At 56.5% G+C, this 14,369-nt stretch overlaps 4 protein-coding genes across 4 annotated transcripts; 1 reads left to right on the top strand and 3 right to left on the bottom strand.

The window, feature by feature from the left end:
• Positions 1 to 11: 11 nt before the first annotated feature.
• On the bottom strand, positions 12 to 4,240 carry C8Q71DRAFT_798783 (uncharacterized protein; the record flags this gene model as incomplete). The annotated part of the gene is made up of 11 exons (XM_047925840.1): positions 12 to 77; positions 617 to 876; positions 925 to 1,589; positions 1,645 to 1,783; positions 1,843 to 2,022; positions 2,076 to 2,464; positions 2,516 to 2,833; positions 2,883 to 3,076; positions 3,124 to 3,495; positions 3,548 to 3,760; positions 3,821 to 4,240. 11 exons carry the CDS (start codon positions 4,238 to 4,240, stop codon positions 12 to 14), a joined length of 3,216 nt encoding a protein of 1,071 aa, XP_047775076.1.
• A 1,536-nt stretch (positions 4,241 to 5,776) lies between these two features.
• Positions 5,777 to 7,934, bottom strand: C8Q71DRAFT_726544 (uncharacterized protein; the record flags this gene model as incomplete). Its single annotated transcript, XM_047921771.1, has 5 exons — positions 5,777 to 6,356; positions 6,465 to 6,567; positions 6,867 to 6,958; positions 7,009 to 7,723; positions 7,772 to 7,934. The coding sequence occupies 5 exons, from the start codon at positions 7,932 to 7,934 to the stop codon at positions 5,777 to 5,779; spliced, it is 1,653 nt and encodes a 550-aa protein (XP_047775075.1).
• Positions 7,935 to 8,303: 369 nt separating this feature from the next.
• On the top strand, positions 8,304 to 9,250 carry C8Q71DRAFT_714621 (uncharacterized protein; the record flags this gene model as incomplete). The annotated part of the gene is made up of 2 exons (XM_047920983.1): positions 8,304 to 8,540; positions 8,594 to 9,250. The coding sequence occupies 2 exons, from the start codon at positions 8,304 to 8,306 to the stop codon at positions 9,248 to 9,250; spliced, it is 894 nt and encodes a 297-aa protein (XP_047775074.1).
• Positions 9,251 to 12,760: 3,510 nt separating this feature from the next.
• On the bottom strand, positions 12,761 to 13,576 carry C8Q71DRAFT_278356 (uncharacterized protein). Its single transcript, XM_047917471.1, has 3 exons — positions 13,408 to 13,576; positions 12,947 to 13,359; positions 12,761 to 12,888 (listed from the first exon to the last, which is right to left on the bottom strand). The coding sequence occupies exons 2-3, from the start codon at positions 13,344 to 13,346 to the stop codon at positions 12,869 to 12,871; spliced, it is 420 nt and encodes a 139-aa protein (XP_047775073.1). The 5' UTR covers positions 13,347 to 13,359; positions 13,408 to 13,576; the 3' UTR covers positions 12,761 to 12,868.
• Positions 13,577 to 14,369: the final 793 nt, after the last annotated feature.

The raw sequence follows: 14,369 nt of genomic DNA, 5'->3' as shown, positions 1-14,369 counted from the left end.
GCAGCTGCGACTTAGTATGTGACGCTACCGGTCCATTTTGGGACAGTGCATTTGTCTGAGACGGCCAAATTGAGACACTGCGGACACAGTATGTCAGATCACGGGTGCGATCATTCATGCTGTGGCTTAGGATTGTCTTCATAGTACTGACACATTATACCGTGCTGTCTCAGGGCAGACACAAGGACTATACCATCTGTTGAGATCACAGATTTGTTGTTGACGGCCAGATTAGGATGCGCGCTCGGTCTTTGCTGTTCTGTAGATTCAAGGCAAACTCTGCCGTATGTTCTGTCTTGCACTGTGCGACAACATACCTCACCAGCAGCTTGATTGGGAATATTCATAATACAGATCATTTTCACTACAAGGAAGGCGAGAAGATAAGGAGATACAAGTCATGGAGCCAATCGTACACGTCGCCCGTCAAGAAGACTGTCAATAAACAAACACTACTATCGTTCGCGAGGACATCCTACGTTTGGTCCGACGCGCCCGCCGCCCGTTCATCATCGCCACCGTGCGCAACACCTGCTCCCGCGTTCAACGAATCTGCACCAGCAGGAGCAGCTGGCCCGTCGTCCTCGCCATCCATCAGGGACAGCCCCTTCGAAACCAACTCCGGTACGCATCGCCAGGCCCGCGTGCAAGTCCCACACATGGTTACGCGGATCTCGGCTTGGCGATGAGCGTACGCAGATACGCCCTCGCGGTAGTCGTCATCAAGGTCTGGGCGGGCATCGGCGCGGGCTGTCCACAATTGGTGCTGCCAGCCATAATACTGAACCACCCGGCGCATCTCTTCGAGGATGAGCTCCATTTCTTCCAGCCACCGCTGCGTCCTTGCGCGCGATTGACACCATTCGATTCGCAGCGCTAAGAGCTAAAGTTAGTCATGCGCAACGGGAAGCTCAGGAAGCTCACCTTCTTGAAGCTCGGGGTTATGAGCGTCCTCCGGACCGACCAGAGGGGTCGTCCGCCATATCCATGACAGGGTACGCTTACCCTTGCTTTCGCCCTCTAGCCCCGTGGCCATGAGACGCACGTCGTCATCGGCCAGGACCTTCAGAGTGTCCTGCCAGCCCGTCTTGCCGAGGGCCTGCGAGAGTGTCAGCAAAGCCGTGCGCGCCCGACGGTATCGTGCCGCATCTTCGTCGACCTTGTCTTGCACTGTCTTGATTATCGAGCGAGCTCGGGTATTTTCGCGCTGGCCACGCACGAACCGATCCTTGAAGTGGTAGAGGTGGCTGCTAAGACGAAGATGCCGTCGGAGATCGTTCAGAGCATCGTGGGCCTGGGCATATCGTAGGCGCCATTCGCAGTCCTGGAGGGCCGGGTCGGCAGAAAGAACGTGCACGACGTCCGACGGCAGGAGCAAAGGGATATCATAGGCAGCCACGTCCTTGCCCCTCGCAGCTGCATGCAGACGTGCTTCACGAAGACTTTGGGATCCTGCAACGTAGGCTTGCTGGACGTTGAACCAGGCCTCGAGCCGCCGTCGCATGACGTTGAGTCGCTCTGTGACGGTCGCGCGCTGCTTGTCCGTGGAGTGCTCGCCCAACTTCGTTGTTTCGTGCCGAAGGCGCCACCTAAACGTGATACATTGAGTCAGCCGCGGATGCAATGCAGTGACGAGCAACTTACAGCTGGTCCTCGAGATCAACACCTCCCGCGATCATGACGCTCGGGGACATCTTCAAGAGGTTGGACGCGCCATCCTGAGGCAAGGGTTGCGCGGATTCCTCCTCGGCAAGCTGACGACGTACAGCCGCCATTGTCACAGCTAACACAGAGCATTAGTAATCAGCGAGACAGTAGAGCGTGGAGGAATGGGAGACTTACTGGGCTGTTCGGCGTGAAAAGGGTTTTCGTTGTGCTGGGGATCGTCCTCCCACTTCTCCACCATTTCGGTCCAGGCGCGCACGCTGTCTTCGGGCAGCACCTGTGTGAAGTCGTCGTAGGCGAGCTGTTGCTTATTGTACTCGACGACGGCCTCCTTGATCTTCGCGAGAAGCGTAACGGCTGCATTCAATCTTGTTAATCAACAGTTGTGTGATGATAACAACCCGACTTACGGAGATGCCGGACCTTGCCCCAATTGTACACCCCAAAGACGTCATCAAGGACGTCGTGCCGATGCCCAGGACCCATCTCCTTCGTGGACGTTGCAAAGGGATTGACCGCGGCCCACCCCCGCTCGACTGCCTCACCATCCGTACGCCCAACACCCCTGGTATAGTTGAAAGAGAAGTCCGTTTGACACGACTCCTGGTGCGCGGGGAGGTGGAACTTTGGGATGAGAAAGATGAAGTCGTGCTTGGTATGGTCGAAGGGTTGCTTGTAGATACCGAGGCGCGTCCCGAGGTTACGCCACCACTGGCACGCGATGTCGTATGATGCAACCACCTCGGGCATGGCATGGTTGTGGAGACTAGACGTGAATACATAGTCCATATTGACATAGCTACGAAGACGTCAGTCACAGCCAGGACACACACGAGAAATAGATACGCACCGCTCTCCGAACTGAAGATCGCCAACTGAACACGGTCTCTTCATGTTGTGGCGCGTGCATTCGACCGTCGCTACGCCGCTAGTGTCCAACTCGCGAACCTTCTTGATGTTGGCCAGCTTGAGTGCGTCGTGGTTGTGGCATGTACTCCGCTCGGGCGGGAGCTTTGAGTCGTACTCGTCAAGGAATGCCTTATACCTTTTGTCTTCGACGAAGTAGGCGCATCCCTTGTTGAGGCCGGGGTCGACGGTATCGCTTGAAACCTTCTTCCGCTTGAGACGGAAGTTGGCGTCGAGTCCGACAAACAGGCGGTACAGCCACCTGTGTCGACGTCAGCACATATGCAAACACCGCCATTGGGATAACATACCGTTTCGGCTTGGGGGTTTGGTCCCACGTATCAGGAAGATTCTTGCCGGGTATCGGACAAGCAGGGCATTCAACGCTGCACTCCCCCTGGGCGGTACCAGCGACGCCAGAAGGGTCGTGACCACGCCCGGCACGCTTGAGCAATTTCAAATGGCTCCACTCGCGCGACATGCGGAGGAAGGCCGAGTAACGATCCTAGTATACAGTCAGTGCATGATACGTAAAGGCACATAGAAACATACTTTTGCTTCCTCAGGGTTGATGTTGTCGGTACGGCGAGCAAGCGTGTGATAGAACTCATATGCGGATGTCTTCGATTGGGAACGTAGAACGTGGAAGTGCTCGAGGAGACGGTACGTCGCAGCGGTCTTCGGATTGGTTACGGTTGCCGGAAAAAGTCGAGCGCGCATGAGTTGAATCGGCAGCTGCGTCTTGCGCGGGCAGTCGCAGTAGTCGACGCCAACGCGATGGATGCCGGTGAGGTCAAGGATGACGAAGTCGTCGTTGAAGGCGGGCTTCGGATTGGGGCAGCACTCGCCCGGCGGATGTCCAAGTTGAATTCGAATGCCGAGACTCTTGAGGTCCGTCCGGCGAAAATGGGTTTTGACCCATTGCTATCACGGTCTTATGAGTAGGGTGCGACACCACTGTTTTGTAGAGACTCACTGTGAGTCGATGCCAGGGATTCCGTGAGTGATTGCGAACGGTACAGTCCGCGCAGTAGAGCTGCAGATCAGCGCAGTCTGCGCAACGATACTCCGCCTGCCCAACGTCACAAGAGGGGCATGCATCGTCTGTGAACTCCGCGCGGCCCTCCAGCCGGACGAGCTCCAAAAGCCAGTCGTCGACTTTCGCAGCCCACTCCTCCAGAGGCCGATCCTACATCAACGGCAGTTCAGTTCAGCCATTCACGGCGTCAGATTGGGTTGTTTCACGTACACTCGCGGTCCGGTGTCGCCTGCGTGCCTCGATTTCCGCCTCGTCTTCCTCAGTGAAGAAGTGCACATTGCCGGTTTCGGACGCCCAGTTGGACGAGGTGTCATCGTCCGGAAGCAAGTCTGGGACAGAGTCGGCCGGTCCAAGCACCGGGGAGCTAGGTACATCGTGGAAGGTTGTCTGCGAAGAGAGACCAGTCGGGCCAGAGACATAATCGGTGTGGCGAGCCTTCTCGACGAGCGTGTCAACGAGATCACTGCTGCTGGTGTCGAGGGTGGAATGGGTCTGTACGTCGCAGCCTCCGCGGCGTCGCTTGCGAGGGCGCGCCATGAGAGAGCTGAGCGTGGTCCAGATGCGCCGGAGCTTTTTCGAGCGTGCCATGCTCTTCAGGGGGGATGAAGATGGGCTGCGCAGACCAGACATGGCTGTTATCCGTCGGCGACAGCAATGATCGTCGCTCACCGGATATCTGGTGGTCTCCCTGCACCACTCGTCACGCAATGAATCACCCATTCCATCAGACGATGGAAGCCTCGAAGTTCCATTAACCCTTTTTGCGTTGCTGCAAGAAGGAACGACCAGGACAGAATGAGTCCTGCCGGACGCCTAGCTGGTACGTGTGCATGTGCGGCGCGTCCGGCACTTTATCCTAAGATGGCCTTGGATCTGACAGTTGACATTTTACGAGGCAGATACGGCGCGAGAAGCACGAACCATTGCCTCGACACCCATTGCCACCACCGAGTTGCTCTTTCCAGGTCTCTGGACGGGGATGGGCACCTGCCTCTGAAAGGGAAGTCTGAAGGTCCTGCGGTGCGAACCTTAGGAGTATCGGTAGAGAGAACAACAACATACCAAGAAAACTCCAATCTTCACAGACGGCCGAGGCATCCTAATGTCTCAGGCAGCGTTCATGCATAACCACCAGCAATGCTTTGATCCTATGACCACCGACTTCCCCGTCACAAGCGAGCCACGTAGCAGGACACCGACGATCATTGCATGTCGAGGCTACAGTTAGGTTCCCGATGACATGCACTGCAAGAGAACAAAAAGGACTTACATGGCCCCTTTGAGTAGCAACACGCGGACACTGAGAGCACAGACGGCTGAAGGGAGTCAATATGTGGAAGATGTGAGACCTAGTAGGATACTCACATGCAGGTGGTGCCAGCGGCCTCACCAAGTGACACTTAATCGTGGTGCCTTCCATCAGCATGCAGCTGCTATTGAGGGAAGTCGTGATAGAACAGTGCTCAGCAAAGGCGCGCCGGTCGAAGTTGAACAATGCGGTGTCAGTACCAGATTTGGAACCGCCCCAGCAACTCAAGACGCACCTGGCGAGCAGCAATACACATTTCACAAATCTAGGGTGAGAATGAGGGAGCAGCGGCGAAAGGACTATGTTATGACGACGTTGAGCATTGAGAACGGAGGGATGATACGTGTAATGTGGGTAGCGTTGAGTCGGCACGCCAGTGGCTGTCCCGATATGGCACGGGCGGCAACCGGTATCTAGCCAATCAGAGGCAGTATAACGGTGTATCTGAGCGGCTTGACTTACAGAAACATACGCTGACGGCTGTTCCTATGTTGTAGACCGTTTGTAAGTATGAAGGACATGATCCTGTAAGTCATCTATGTGTGTCTTGTCATTCATATGAAGACTTGATCGGCACCAACGTTCACAGAGACAAGTCGAGCATGGTCCACTAGTACGAACCGTGCGCGAAACCGCGTCGTATGAGTGCTACTACTGGTACGGACGGGCACCCAGTTGTGAGCCTCTCGGGAAGCATCTTTAGAGGTTCTAAACTGATTACAAACCTCCTGACCATCTGCTATTCACCTGCGGTACGTAGAATGGTTCAAGTCCCACTCCGACTCATAGCAGAAACCATAGGCGTATGTTCAAGTTCACTGTATTCCGCACAAGGCCGCCCCAGCTAATCTACATGTCTACGACATGTTCATACATTGCCAAGGTAGCTGGACCGCATCCCACAACGCCTGTAGATTTCCCAGTCCCTTTTGGCTCGCCTCTATCTCCTTGACTAGACAGCAAATGTGTTTTGCACCCCAGTGGAGGTATATGTCGCGTGCGATCTTTTGCACTTGGTCTGTCGGTTCTACTCCTCGATACTCTGCCTTCCATGCTACCAACCTAGCATTAATCTCTTCCTCCAGCTCCGTTCTGAATGATGCCCTTCCCATGTCGTCAGAGCCCTTCCAGCAATCCATCCTCGCGTACCCCGCGTCCACCATGTACTCGAACTGCCCGCCATTTAATTGACGCAGGAATCCCTCCAAGCTTCGTATGCCTCCTTGCCTCGAGCTACCCTCATGGATAGTAGGGCTGCCAGTGGCGGCGACTCGGAAACTGTATGGCGCCGAGTGTAACCCGAGGTTACTGGTATGTTCGTAGCTCGCGCCACTCTTGAACGGCATGCGGGCGAGTTCGACCAAATCGGGAGGTAATTGCACCGGCATAGGCCCAAGGAACGGACTTGGATAGTCCCCATTCTTCCGCATATAAGCCCTGTGATTACATCTGGTGCGGGCCTGACGTCCACTAAGGTTGAATCCGTGTCAGTTCCATCTGTCTGTATCTTAGTTGTGTAATCCTTACGCAGGTGTCTGAATATACTTTGTATGTTGTTGTCGCTTTGCGGCCTTTCGCTCGTCTAGCGTGTGATGTTTAGCGTGTCGCCCCATCTCCGAGGATGGCCGAAGGGAAAAGTCGAAGTTGGCTGGCCGCAGGTCAGTGCAACGTTATACTTCAATTGGCGAGCAGCTTCTATTGTACATCAGATTCTCGAGCAGAATTTAGCGAGCCACGAGCAGACAGCCATCAAGATGATATACAGGATTCGACGCGCGACAGGACAGATACGGACCGTACAGGGAAGGAAGCGTGGCGCGGCACCACATGGTCAAGAGATAGAGATAGCTACTGTGCTCGGAGGGGCAATCACTTTAGTCCAAAGCGGCAGCGCAGATCACGGATGGGCGGGGTCTGGCAGCTGTCTGACAGTACCGCGCGCCACACCGGTGTAGAAGGCATTGATTGCCGCCGAATAGACAGTGTGTCCTTTGTGGGCGGCGCCGGAAACCCCGTTAACGTACGAAGAAGCTTGGTCCCTAATAGAGCAGCATAAGACTGAGTAAGAGACTGCCAAACGGGGACTTACCACGATGCGAAGACCCCGACGCGAACACCGCGCCACACGACGTACCACTTGGGAACGTCAGGGTCGAAGTCGTCAATGATGGGCACGAAGGTGCCCCCTAGCCCAAAGAGTCCAGCCGGCCCCATAGGCGGCGCGGCAGGAGCAGGCGGCGCGGCAGGAGCAGGCGGCGCGGCAGGAGCAGGCGGCGCGGCAGGAGCAGGCGGCGCGGCAGGAGCAGGCGGCGCGGCAGGAGCAGGTGGCAGCGCGGCGAGACCAGCCGGTGGTGCGGCGGGAGCAGGCGGCGGCACGGCGGGAGCAGGAGGCATGGCAGGAGGCGGCGCAATGGGAGCATGCTGTGGGGTGGCAGCAGCAGGCGTCGGCACGACAGGAGCAGGCGTCGGCACGACAGGAGCAGACACCGCGCCGGCATCAGGCAGTGGTGCGTTGGGCGCAGGCAGCACGGTCGGTGCAACAGGCGCAGGCGGTGCTGTTGGTGCGACGGGAGCAGGCACCGCGGTCGGTGCGACGGGAGCAGGCGCTGCGGTCGGTGTGGACAGCGCAGCTGCGGCGGGGGCGGGCGGTGGGGCTGGCGTGGGCGGCCCTCCATTATCAGCGTCGGCGGCGGCGAGTGTCGTAGCCACGGAGGTGTGTGTATCGATGGCAGGCAGCGCATCCCGGAGCTCGCTCAGTTGGCTCAGAGGCGAGGGGCCGAGTCGTCCATCTCTCACTGCACGGGCTATTGAGGGCCATCAGGAACCGGACGACAGCAGACAAAAAAACATACCTATGTGGTATATCTGTGAGGCCTCACGCAGCTGTTCGTCGGTGAAGTCGGTGTCCGTGGTCTCGGGTGCCACCGCAGCAGAGGGTTGGAGCGGGATCACCGAGAGGACTGCGCCGTCGTTGGGCGCAGTACTGCCGGGGGTCTCTGTGGGAGGGAGCTGCATGGCGAGGCGAGGAAGACGGGGAAGGTGAGGGCAGTCGTTCGACATCTATAAGGGTATGGCTTGTGACGGATACGGTATGGCAGCAAGCTTCCTGGTCTGGTGCTCCCTTCACAGAACACTGATCTTGATTGGCCGTGACGCGAGTCCTTTGCTACTGAACAGGGTTATATGCAGACTTACTGGGTAGTCGCCATACTGCGTGTCTCCGGTGCTGAACAAGGATAAATGTCGCCTTCCCGGGCGCTTGGCTCATACAAAATTCACCGCTCACCTGTTTGGCACGTCTCTCCGCTCCAGCTCCCCAAGTAAGCCATCCTCTGACAGTGTCCCAAAAGCGTACCTCTAGCTGACAGGACTTTGTGCATAGAAATGGTCTCTAAGCCCTGGGCGAGTCCTGAACAGCTCGAATGGTTCTCCACGAAGCGGTCGGCTTTTCTGGCGGCGCAGAAGGCTGGCAAGGTTAACGAATTCTTCACGGAGGCGGAAAGCGAGTTTTTTGCAGAGTGGCCAGAGATTTCGAGGCTGTTCGGCCCTGATGCCACGGTCGAAGGTTTGAGCGAGGAGGAGCTGAACGAGTATGGGGCTGCGTTGCGGAGGCGCAAGGGCGTAAGTCCCGTGATCGTGTCGATTGTGTAATCAAGCGTCTAAGTCATTCGCAGCAAATCCACTCGAAGTTCTACAATGACCAGTCCAAGACCCGTCACGAGAAACCCAAGGCTCTCTCTGTCCAAGGTCTACTCTCCACTGGCGGCCACGGCTCATCTACACGCGCACCTCAAGAGGTAGAAGTATACTCGAAGTTGTTTTACAAGGACAGGATCAAGGACACCGTCGACGCTCAGAAGAAGGACGTCCCGCGTAGCAAGAACATCGCTGTGGTCCGTCGGGAGACCCAAGTCGCATACGACAACGAGTCGGAAGAAGTAAAGAGGGAGGTCCGTGCCCGGGTCGACGCCCTCAAGGCCTCGGCGTCAGCCCAGGTAGCAGAGAGGTCTTTGACGACGACCCGGACTCCTGCTGACTACCAGAAGTGCGTCACACTCACCATGTCGCAATCGTATATTGACTGGTTCGCTAGGGCTATTGACTCGGTGCCTCAGTTCCTCGAAAGGCTGTTCGCATATCTCGCGGAGGAAACTGGTTGGGCGTATTCCGTTATGGGCGGCGGGCCATGCCCTGACGAAGGGGGTGCTCTGCAAACCATATCGTACGTGATACACGTCTGTTATCATTGGTGCAACCTTTCTCATCTGTCCGCGACAGCTATCACATTGGCACTACACCGGCAGGCCACAACTTCAAGCACTCGTACATGAAATTCTCGGAGGCCGTGATGGACCCCTTCCTCAAGTTCTTGAATGCCAAGTTCCGTGAGTATCCACTGCCCTTTCATGGTAGTCTCCTTCTCTGACAATAATCGTAGCCCCGGCAGAACGAGCGCGCTGGATGTTCGATATCAGCGAAGATGACGAACTCAACCCCAATTTGGCTCGACCGTCCGACGCACCAATTAGTGCTCCACCATCCCACATGTCTAGCTCTGCGCGAACGTCCGCTTCAGACACTGCTGCGGATGACTGGCTCAACGAGACTCGTCTCGCCCCTGTCAACAATGCTCCCGCGATGACTGTTCCTGCAACAGCCGTTCCTGCGACAGCCGCTCCTGCAACAGCCGCTCCTGCGACAACCACTCCTGCGACAACCACTCCTGCGACAACCGCTCCTGCAACGGAGGCTTCTACCGACAATTCAACGGCACCCTTTACATTTCCCTCTACGGACGACTATCCTGACTCCGTCCCACCGCCGACTTTCGATCTCCACGCGCCGTTCACGGAGGAAGAACTGAATATGTACGCAGGGATCCCTGGGTCCTCAGGGGCAGTAGACGCCCCTGATGATGAGCCATCGCTCGGTCAGCAGGGGTCGCTCATGGACCTGCTCGGCGATGCGCTCCCTCCATATGACTTCTCCCCGGTACCTTCGTCGTTCACTGGGTCTCCCTCGGCCCAGCCATTCTCGTTATTACCGACCGCCACAGTGCTGCCCGCGCTTCAGCAAGTGGGCTCACCCCTGACGCTGGGACCGCCCCCGGAAGCGTTCACAATGCATGCGCACCCATCACCCTCTCCTGCGGCGGCCACTCCTCAGTTCAACTTCGTCTTTCCTGTTCCCTTGATGCCAGCCCCAGTCCTCACGCCGCCGTCAGTGTCTCCCCTCGCGCCGCCCTCAGTGTCTCTCCTCGCGTCATCAACAGCCTCTCCTACGTCTAACACTCGCGATGTACCATATGTGCCGCCTGCAGTAGCATCCGCTCTACCTGCGGTGTCGGAACCAATGCCTTCGTCGCGATCGCAGTCTCCGGCTACCCAGCCACCGGGTCGTTCCCGTGCCCCCCTGCATGACGTCTCCAGCGAGGAGCTCACAAACATGACGTCTGCGCGTCCTAAGAGGTCCCGGGCTGCCCCAAAGCCTGCAGATGCAGACTGGCAACCGTCGGGCCACGCGAAGGAGAATCTCGGGGCGAAGGGTCACGTGGTACAGACCGGAAGACAACCCAAGAAACGTGCGGCAGAGGGGCCCGCGCCAGCTGATACTAGGTCCAAGAAACCACGGAAGGCGTGACAATGATGCCGGAGGCCGATGTAACTAATGTCGAAGTAGACTATTACTTTACCCGCGCGCTGTCACTACGTACAGTAGTGTCTTGTGTATTTCTTGTAGGGACGAATTCTGGGTCGTCTAAGTTGTTATAGTATTGATGTGTATCATATTGTCCGAGTCTGTGAGCTTGCCATCCAGGACTTAGCCGGGATGTACGTGGGCATCCATAAATGGCAAGCGGGCGCTTCGACCATGCCACCGTTTGACATACTCAGGACTGTCTTCTCAATTTCCGGACACCATTTTGTGTTCAACTTGAACATGAATTATCTTCCAAACGTGCCGGCCATAACATTCATGGACCCCTCAGCCGAAATCTGACAAATCTGACAAATCCGACTTGAGCTGTGGCCGCCGTGTCAGTCATACTTGTACCAGAGATCCGGTTTTCCTTTGCTGCTACGTGCGCCACTACGCAAACGCTTCCGACGCAGGACTCGTAGGGAGGTGATCGCGTCCGTATATGGCACGTGGGCGCTCTGAACTTCGCACATGCAGCAACAAGCCCGACGTGCCTGATTACCTACCGAAACTGGACACGACCCAACAATGCGGGGCTAGGCCACCTGTCAGGGCGATCCCATCCTAATCTCATCGACGGTTGAATCTGACGGCGTAAACCCCGAAGCCTGCCACCCGCCCGATATGGGCAACCCGATGGGCAGTAGCCCGGCGGGTGATCCAGTGGCCGGTGGGGCCCCAGAATTGGCAGGAGCCGCTGACGGGGCACCCATATCCGGCAGCATGCGGTCATGCATAATGGCGCTAGGCATTATGCATGACCGGCACCTGGTCATGCATAACCGGCGCCTCCCTTTATACATGAGCGGCGGGTGTGGCAGCTACCACAGTCTATCTAACAAGCCTCTGTTCTTATCACAGGTATATTATGTATAGATATGCCGGTGTAGCCTGATAGAGGCCGGGCCCCGGGTACTCGCAGTGGCCGCAGATCAAACCTGGGATCTTCATCGTCTGCCTTGTCGGCGCCCGCGGATGGTCATGGCGGTAGCCCATCTAGAACGTTAATCAGACCTGCCGAAGACCACCCGGATCGCTCTTCCAAGCGCTCCAGGCGGGAGTCATCACTGACACAAACATCGCCGACACCACGGATGACGGACGCAAATGTGGAGCAGGTATTATCTCCCGTGAGTGTGCTCGTCAGTTCTCTTTGGATAGGGCTGATGTCTAACCAATCATTCAAAGAGCTCGTCGACATCAGCTGGGGTGCCCTCGAGCTCCACGTCATCTAGCGATTGGAACGACGTTGACTGGGCTGCAGTGAGTCGTGCAGACTCGGAGCGTGCCGCGGCGTCTGCACAGCGCACCGACTCGGAGAACGTAGGAGACAGCCCTCAACGGCCTCATCGTGGGTCTCACGATCAAGGCGGGCAGTATCAGGGCACGCCTTACCGCAGGCCACAGGTGAGCGGGGCGGATGTTATCCCCTCACTTACCATCCCCTGACTCACTATACCCAGAACGCAGCGGGCGGTAGGCAGAGAAGAGGCAACGGACGTCTCGCAGGACAATCTACTGGGCGACGAGGTATGTCGTGAGGTGCCGAGAGGCACTGTTTTCCTCGTCCTGACATACTACACCGTCCCACACAAGCGTCGTTCTCGGGACGTCGCGTTACGGACGTTGGGCTTCGGCTTTTCAAAGTCTTCTGAGCTAAATATTACCGCATCGCGATTCTCCACACGATAACAATCGGACCAGCTCGTAGTGTCTCACACTATCATCAGCCACGGCTCGTATACCCTCGCAACAAGATACATACATGCCACATATACCCCATATACCCCATATACCCACTATACCATCTGTATCCCCATGTATCTGGCACAGACCCAGACTGGCATACTAGTACCGTATCTCTAAACATGCAAATTTGACTAGCAGCCTTTGCAGTGAACCCCACGCCGCAGACGCATCCTCATTTGCGTTTTCGCAAGAAGTCTCGGTGCTCCTTCTTGTTCTCCGGATTCAGACTCTGTACGAAGTCTAAGTACTCGCTGGGATGTTCTCATGAGTCGTTCGCGTGATTGAGATACGCTGATTCCAGAAACTCGGATCGTAGCTTAAGTCTCGGTAAGATCGCGCTGCAAGCTGAACACTACGGCGAAAAATAGGATGCAATCTATCGCGATAATTGAGCTGGTTATAGTGAGACAGTGGTCACGTCGATCTAGCGTTACAATATGGAATCCGATAACAGAAACGCATGCGAGGTCGTCAGAGGCATCTAGGATGAAGCAGATACGTTAAGAGTACGAGGGAGGCCCTAGAAAGAAAGCTAGGTCAGTGTGCATGCCAGCAATGTGAAGAGATAGGACACATACCTGGAGAGCGTCCAGCGTTATGCAGTGCCGTGATAAGCGTCGCCTTTTCGTCATCAGCAAGGCTGTCTACCAGACGGACGAGACCGTCGATGGTTGCCTTGCGGTCTTCGTGAGCCAACGCTAGCATGCGGCGCATGAGATGGTCAGCCTTCAGCTGCGCCAGCGTCGCGGTCAGGTCGAGGGCTTCGAGAGCCTTAGACATGACACGGCGATCGCTGAAGTCTTCGAGCGACCTTAATCTCATCAAAAGCGTAGAGCGGTACTCCTCCGTAGACTCCGGGCTAGCTTCCGCGAGTTCGGCCATCGCGGCCGACCATGCAACCTTTGCGCGCACCGACCAGTAGAAGCGGCGGCGAGCGTCCCTCCAGACCATAGGGGAAGCGCAACCCTTTGCTTCCATCCGCCCTGTGCGACTGCGATACCATGAGTGACATATGTGTGAGAGCGTAAAGGCGACTCACTGGTGAAGATCTGCGTAGAGCAATGCAGTCTGCTTGTATGTTGGTTGCAGCTACATACACCAACGCACACAGTACAGCTGTGCAGAAAGACAGCATGACAAGTGGCTGGCCCCCCGTTTCCTAATGCAAATAAGACTGACGAGATCGGGCATGCGCAGATGACTCACCTTCTAGTGCCAGCGAGCTAGGACTGCTGATTCTAGAGCCTGACTCAGAGTGCGACCTGAAAGCAATATAAGCGTCAGTATTCTGCTATGACTGCGTTCTTATGCGTGTCGGTAGTACCAAGTCCTAGCGTGACCGTCGCCGCGGTCGGACCCGTCACTGCCGCCGTGAAAGAACTTGGTAAACGTTAGTAGGCCCGATTGTGTGCCGCAGAAGCTTGAGAGGGAACTTGAAGTGAAAAGCCATAGTAGGATAGTTCAACATTCAGCGTTAGTGACCACCGTCTGCTAAGTATCGTGCCACGGCGTTGAGCCTGAGCGGGCGAAGTTCAAAGCTGGTAGACGCGCAACGTTGCTGGTGCACGTGACCGTGTCGCTCCGTGTCGTTCTTCGCGTCGCACGGTTCAGGTCGACCCCAGGTCGGCCTTGCACCATCTCGGCTCCACATTCTACGCTTTCAGCTTACCATAATGTCTAGAATCTGCGCTGGCATGCAAGGTGGAGAGGTGGAGGTGATAATCCGTGATTGGGAACAGCTGCGACATCCAGAACTTCTTGAACGCAGCGCCTACTCAATCTCGACTCCTGCCGGCGTACTCGCACCCCGACATGGCTCCATTACTCATCTAAGTCAACATCAGACTTTCCGTTGGGGTGCGCAGCGATGTGTATTTGCTCAGATGGGTACGCTTCACTAAGCTGGGTACCGCTGTCTCGACGCTGAGATCCCTCTCCGATGGTGTGTCTTGTTCGCCGGTCGTGCCAGTGGTTCCTGCGCAGTGGTGCATGCTGTGTGTC

This window comes from Rhodofomes roseus (genome assembly GCF_022264815.1).
Source record: "Rhodofomes roseus strain CIRM-BRFM 1785 chromosome Unknown C8Q71scaffold_23, whole genome shotgun sequence".
Taxonomy (NCBI): domain Eukaryota; kingdom Fungi; phylum Basidiomycota; class Agaricomycetes; order Polyporales; family Fomitopsidaceae; genus Rhodofomes; species Rhodofomes roseus.
This window is presented reverse-complemented; position numbering and strand designations above follow the sequence as displayed.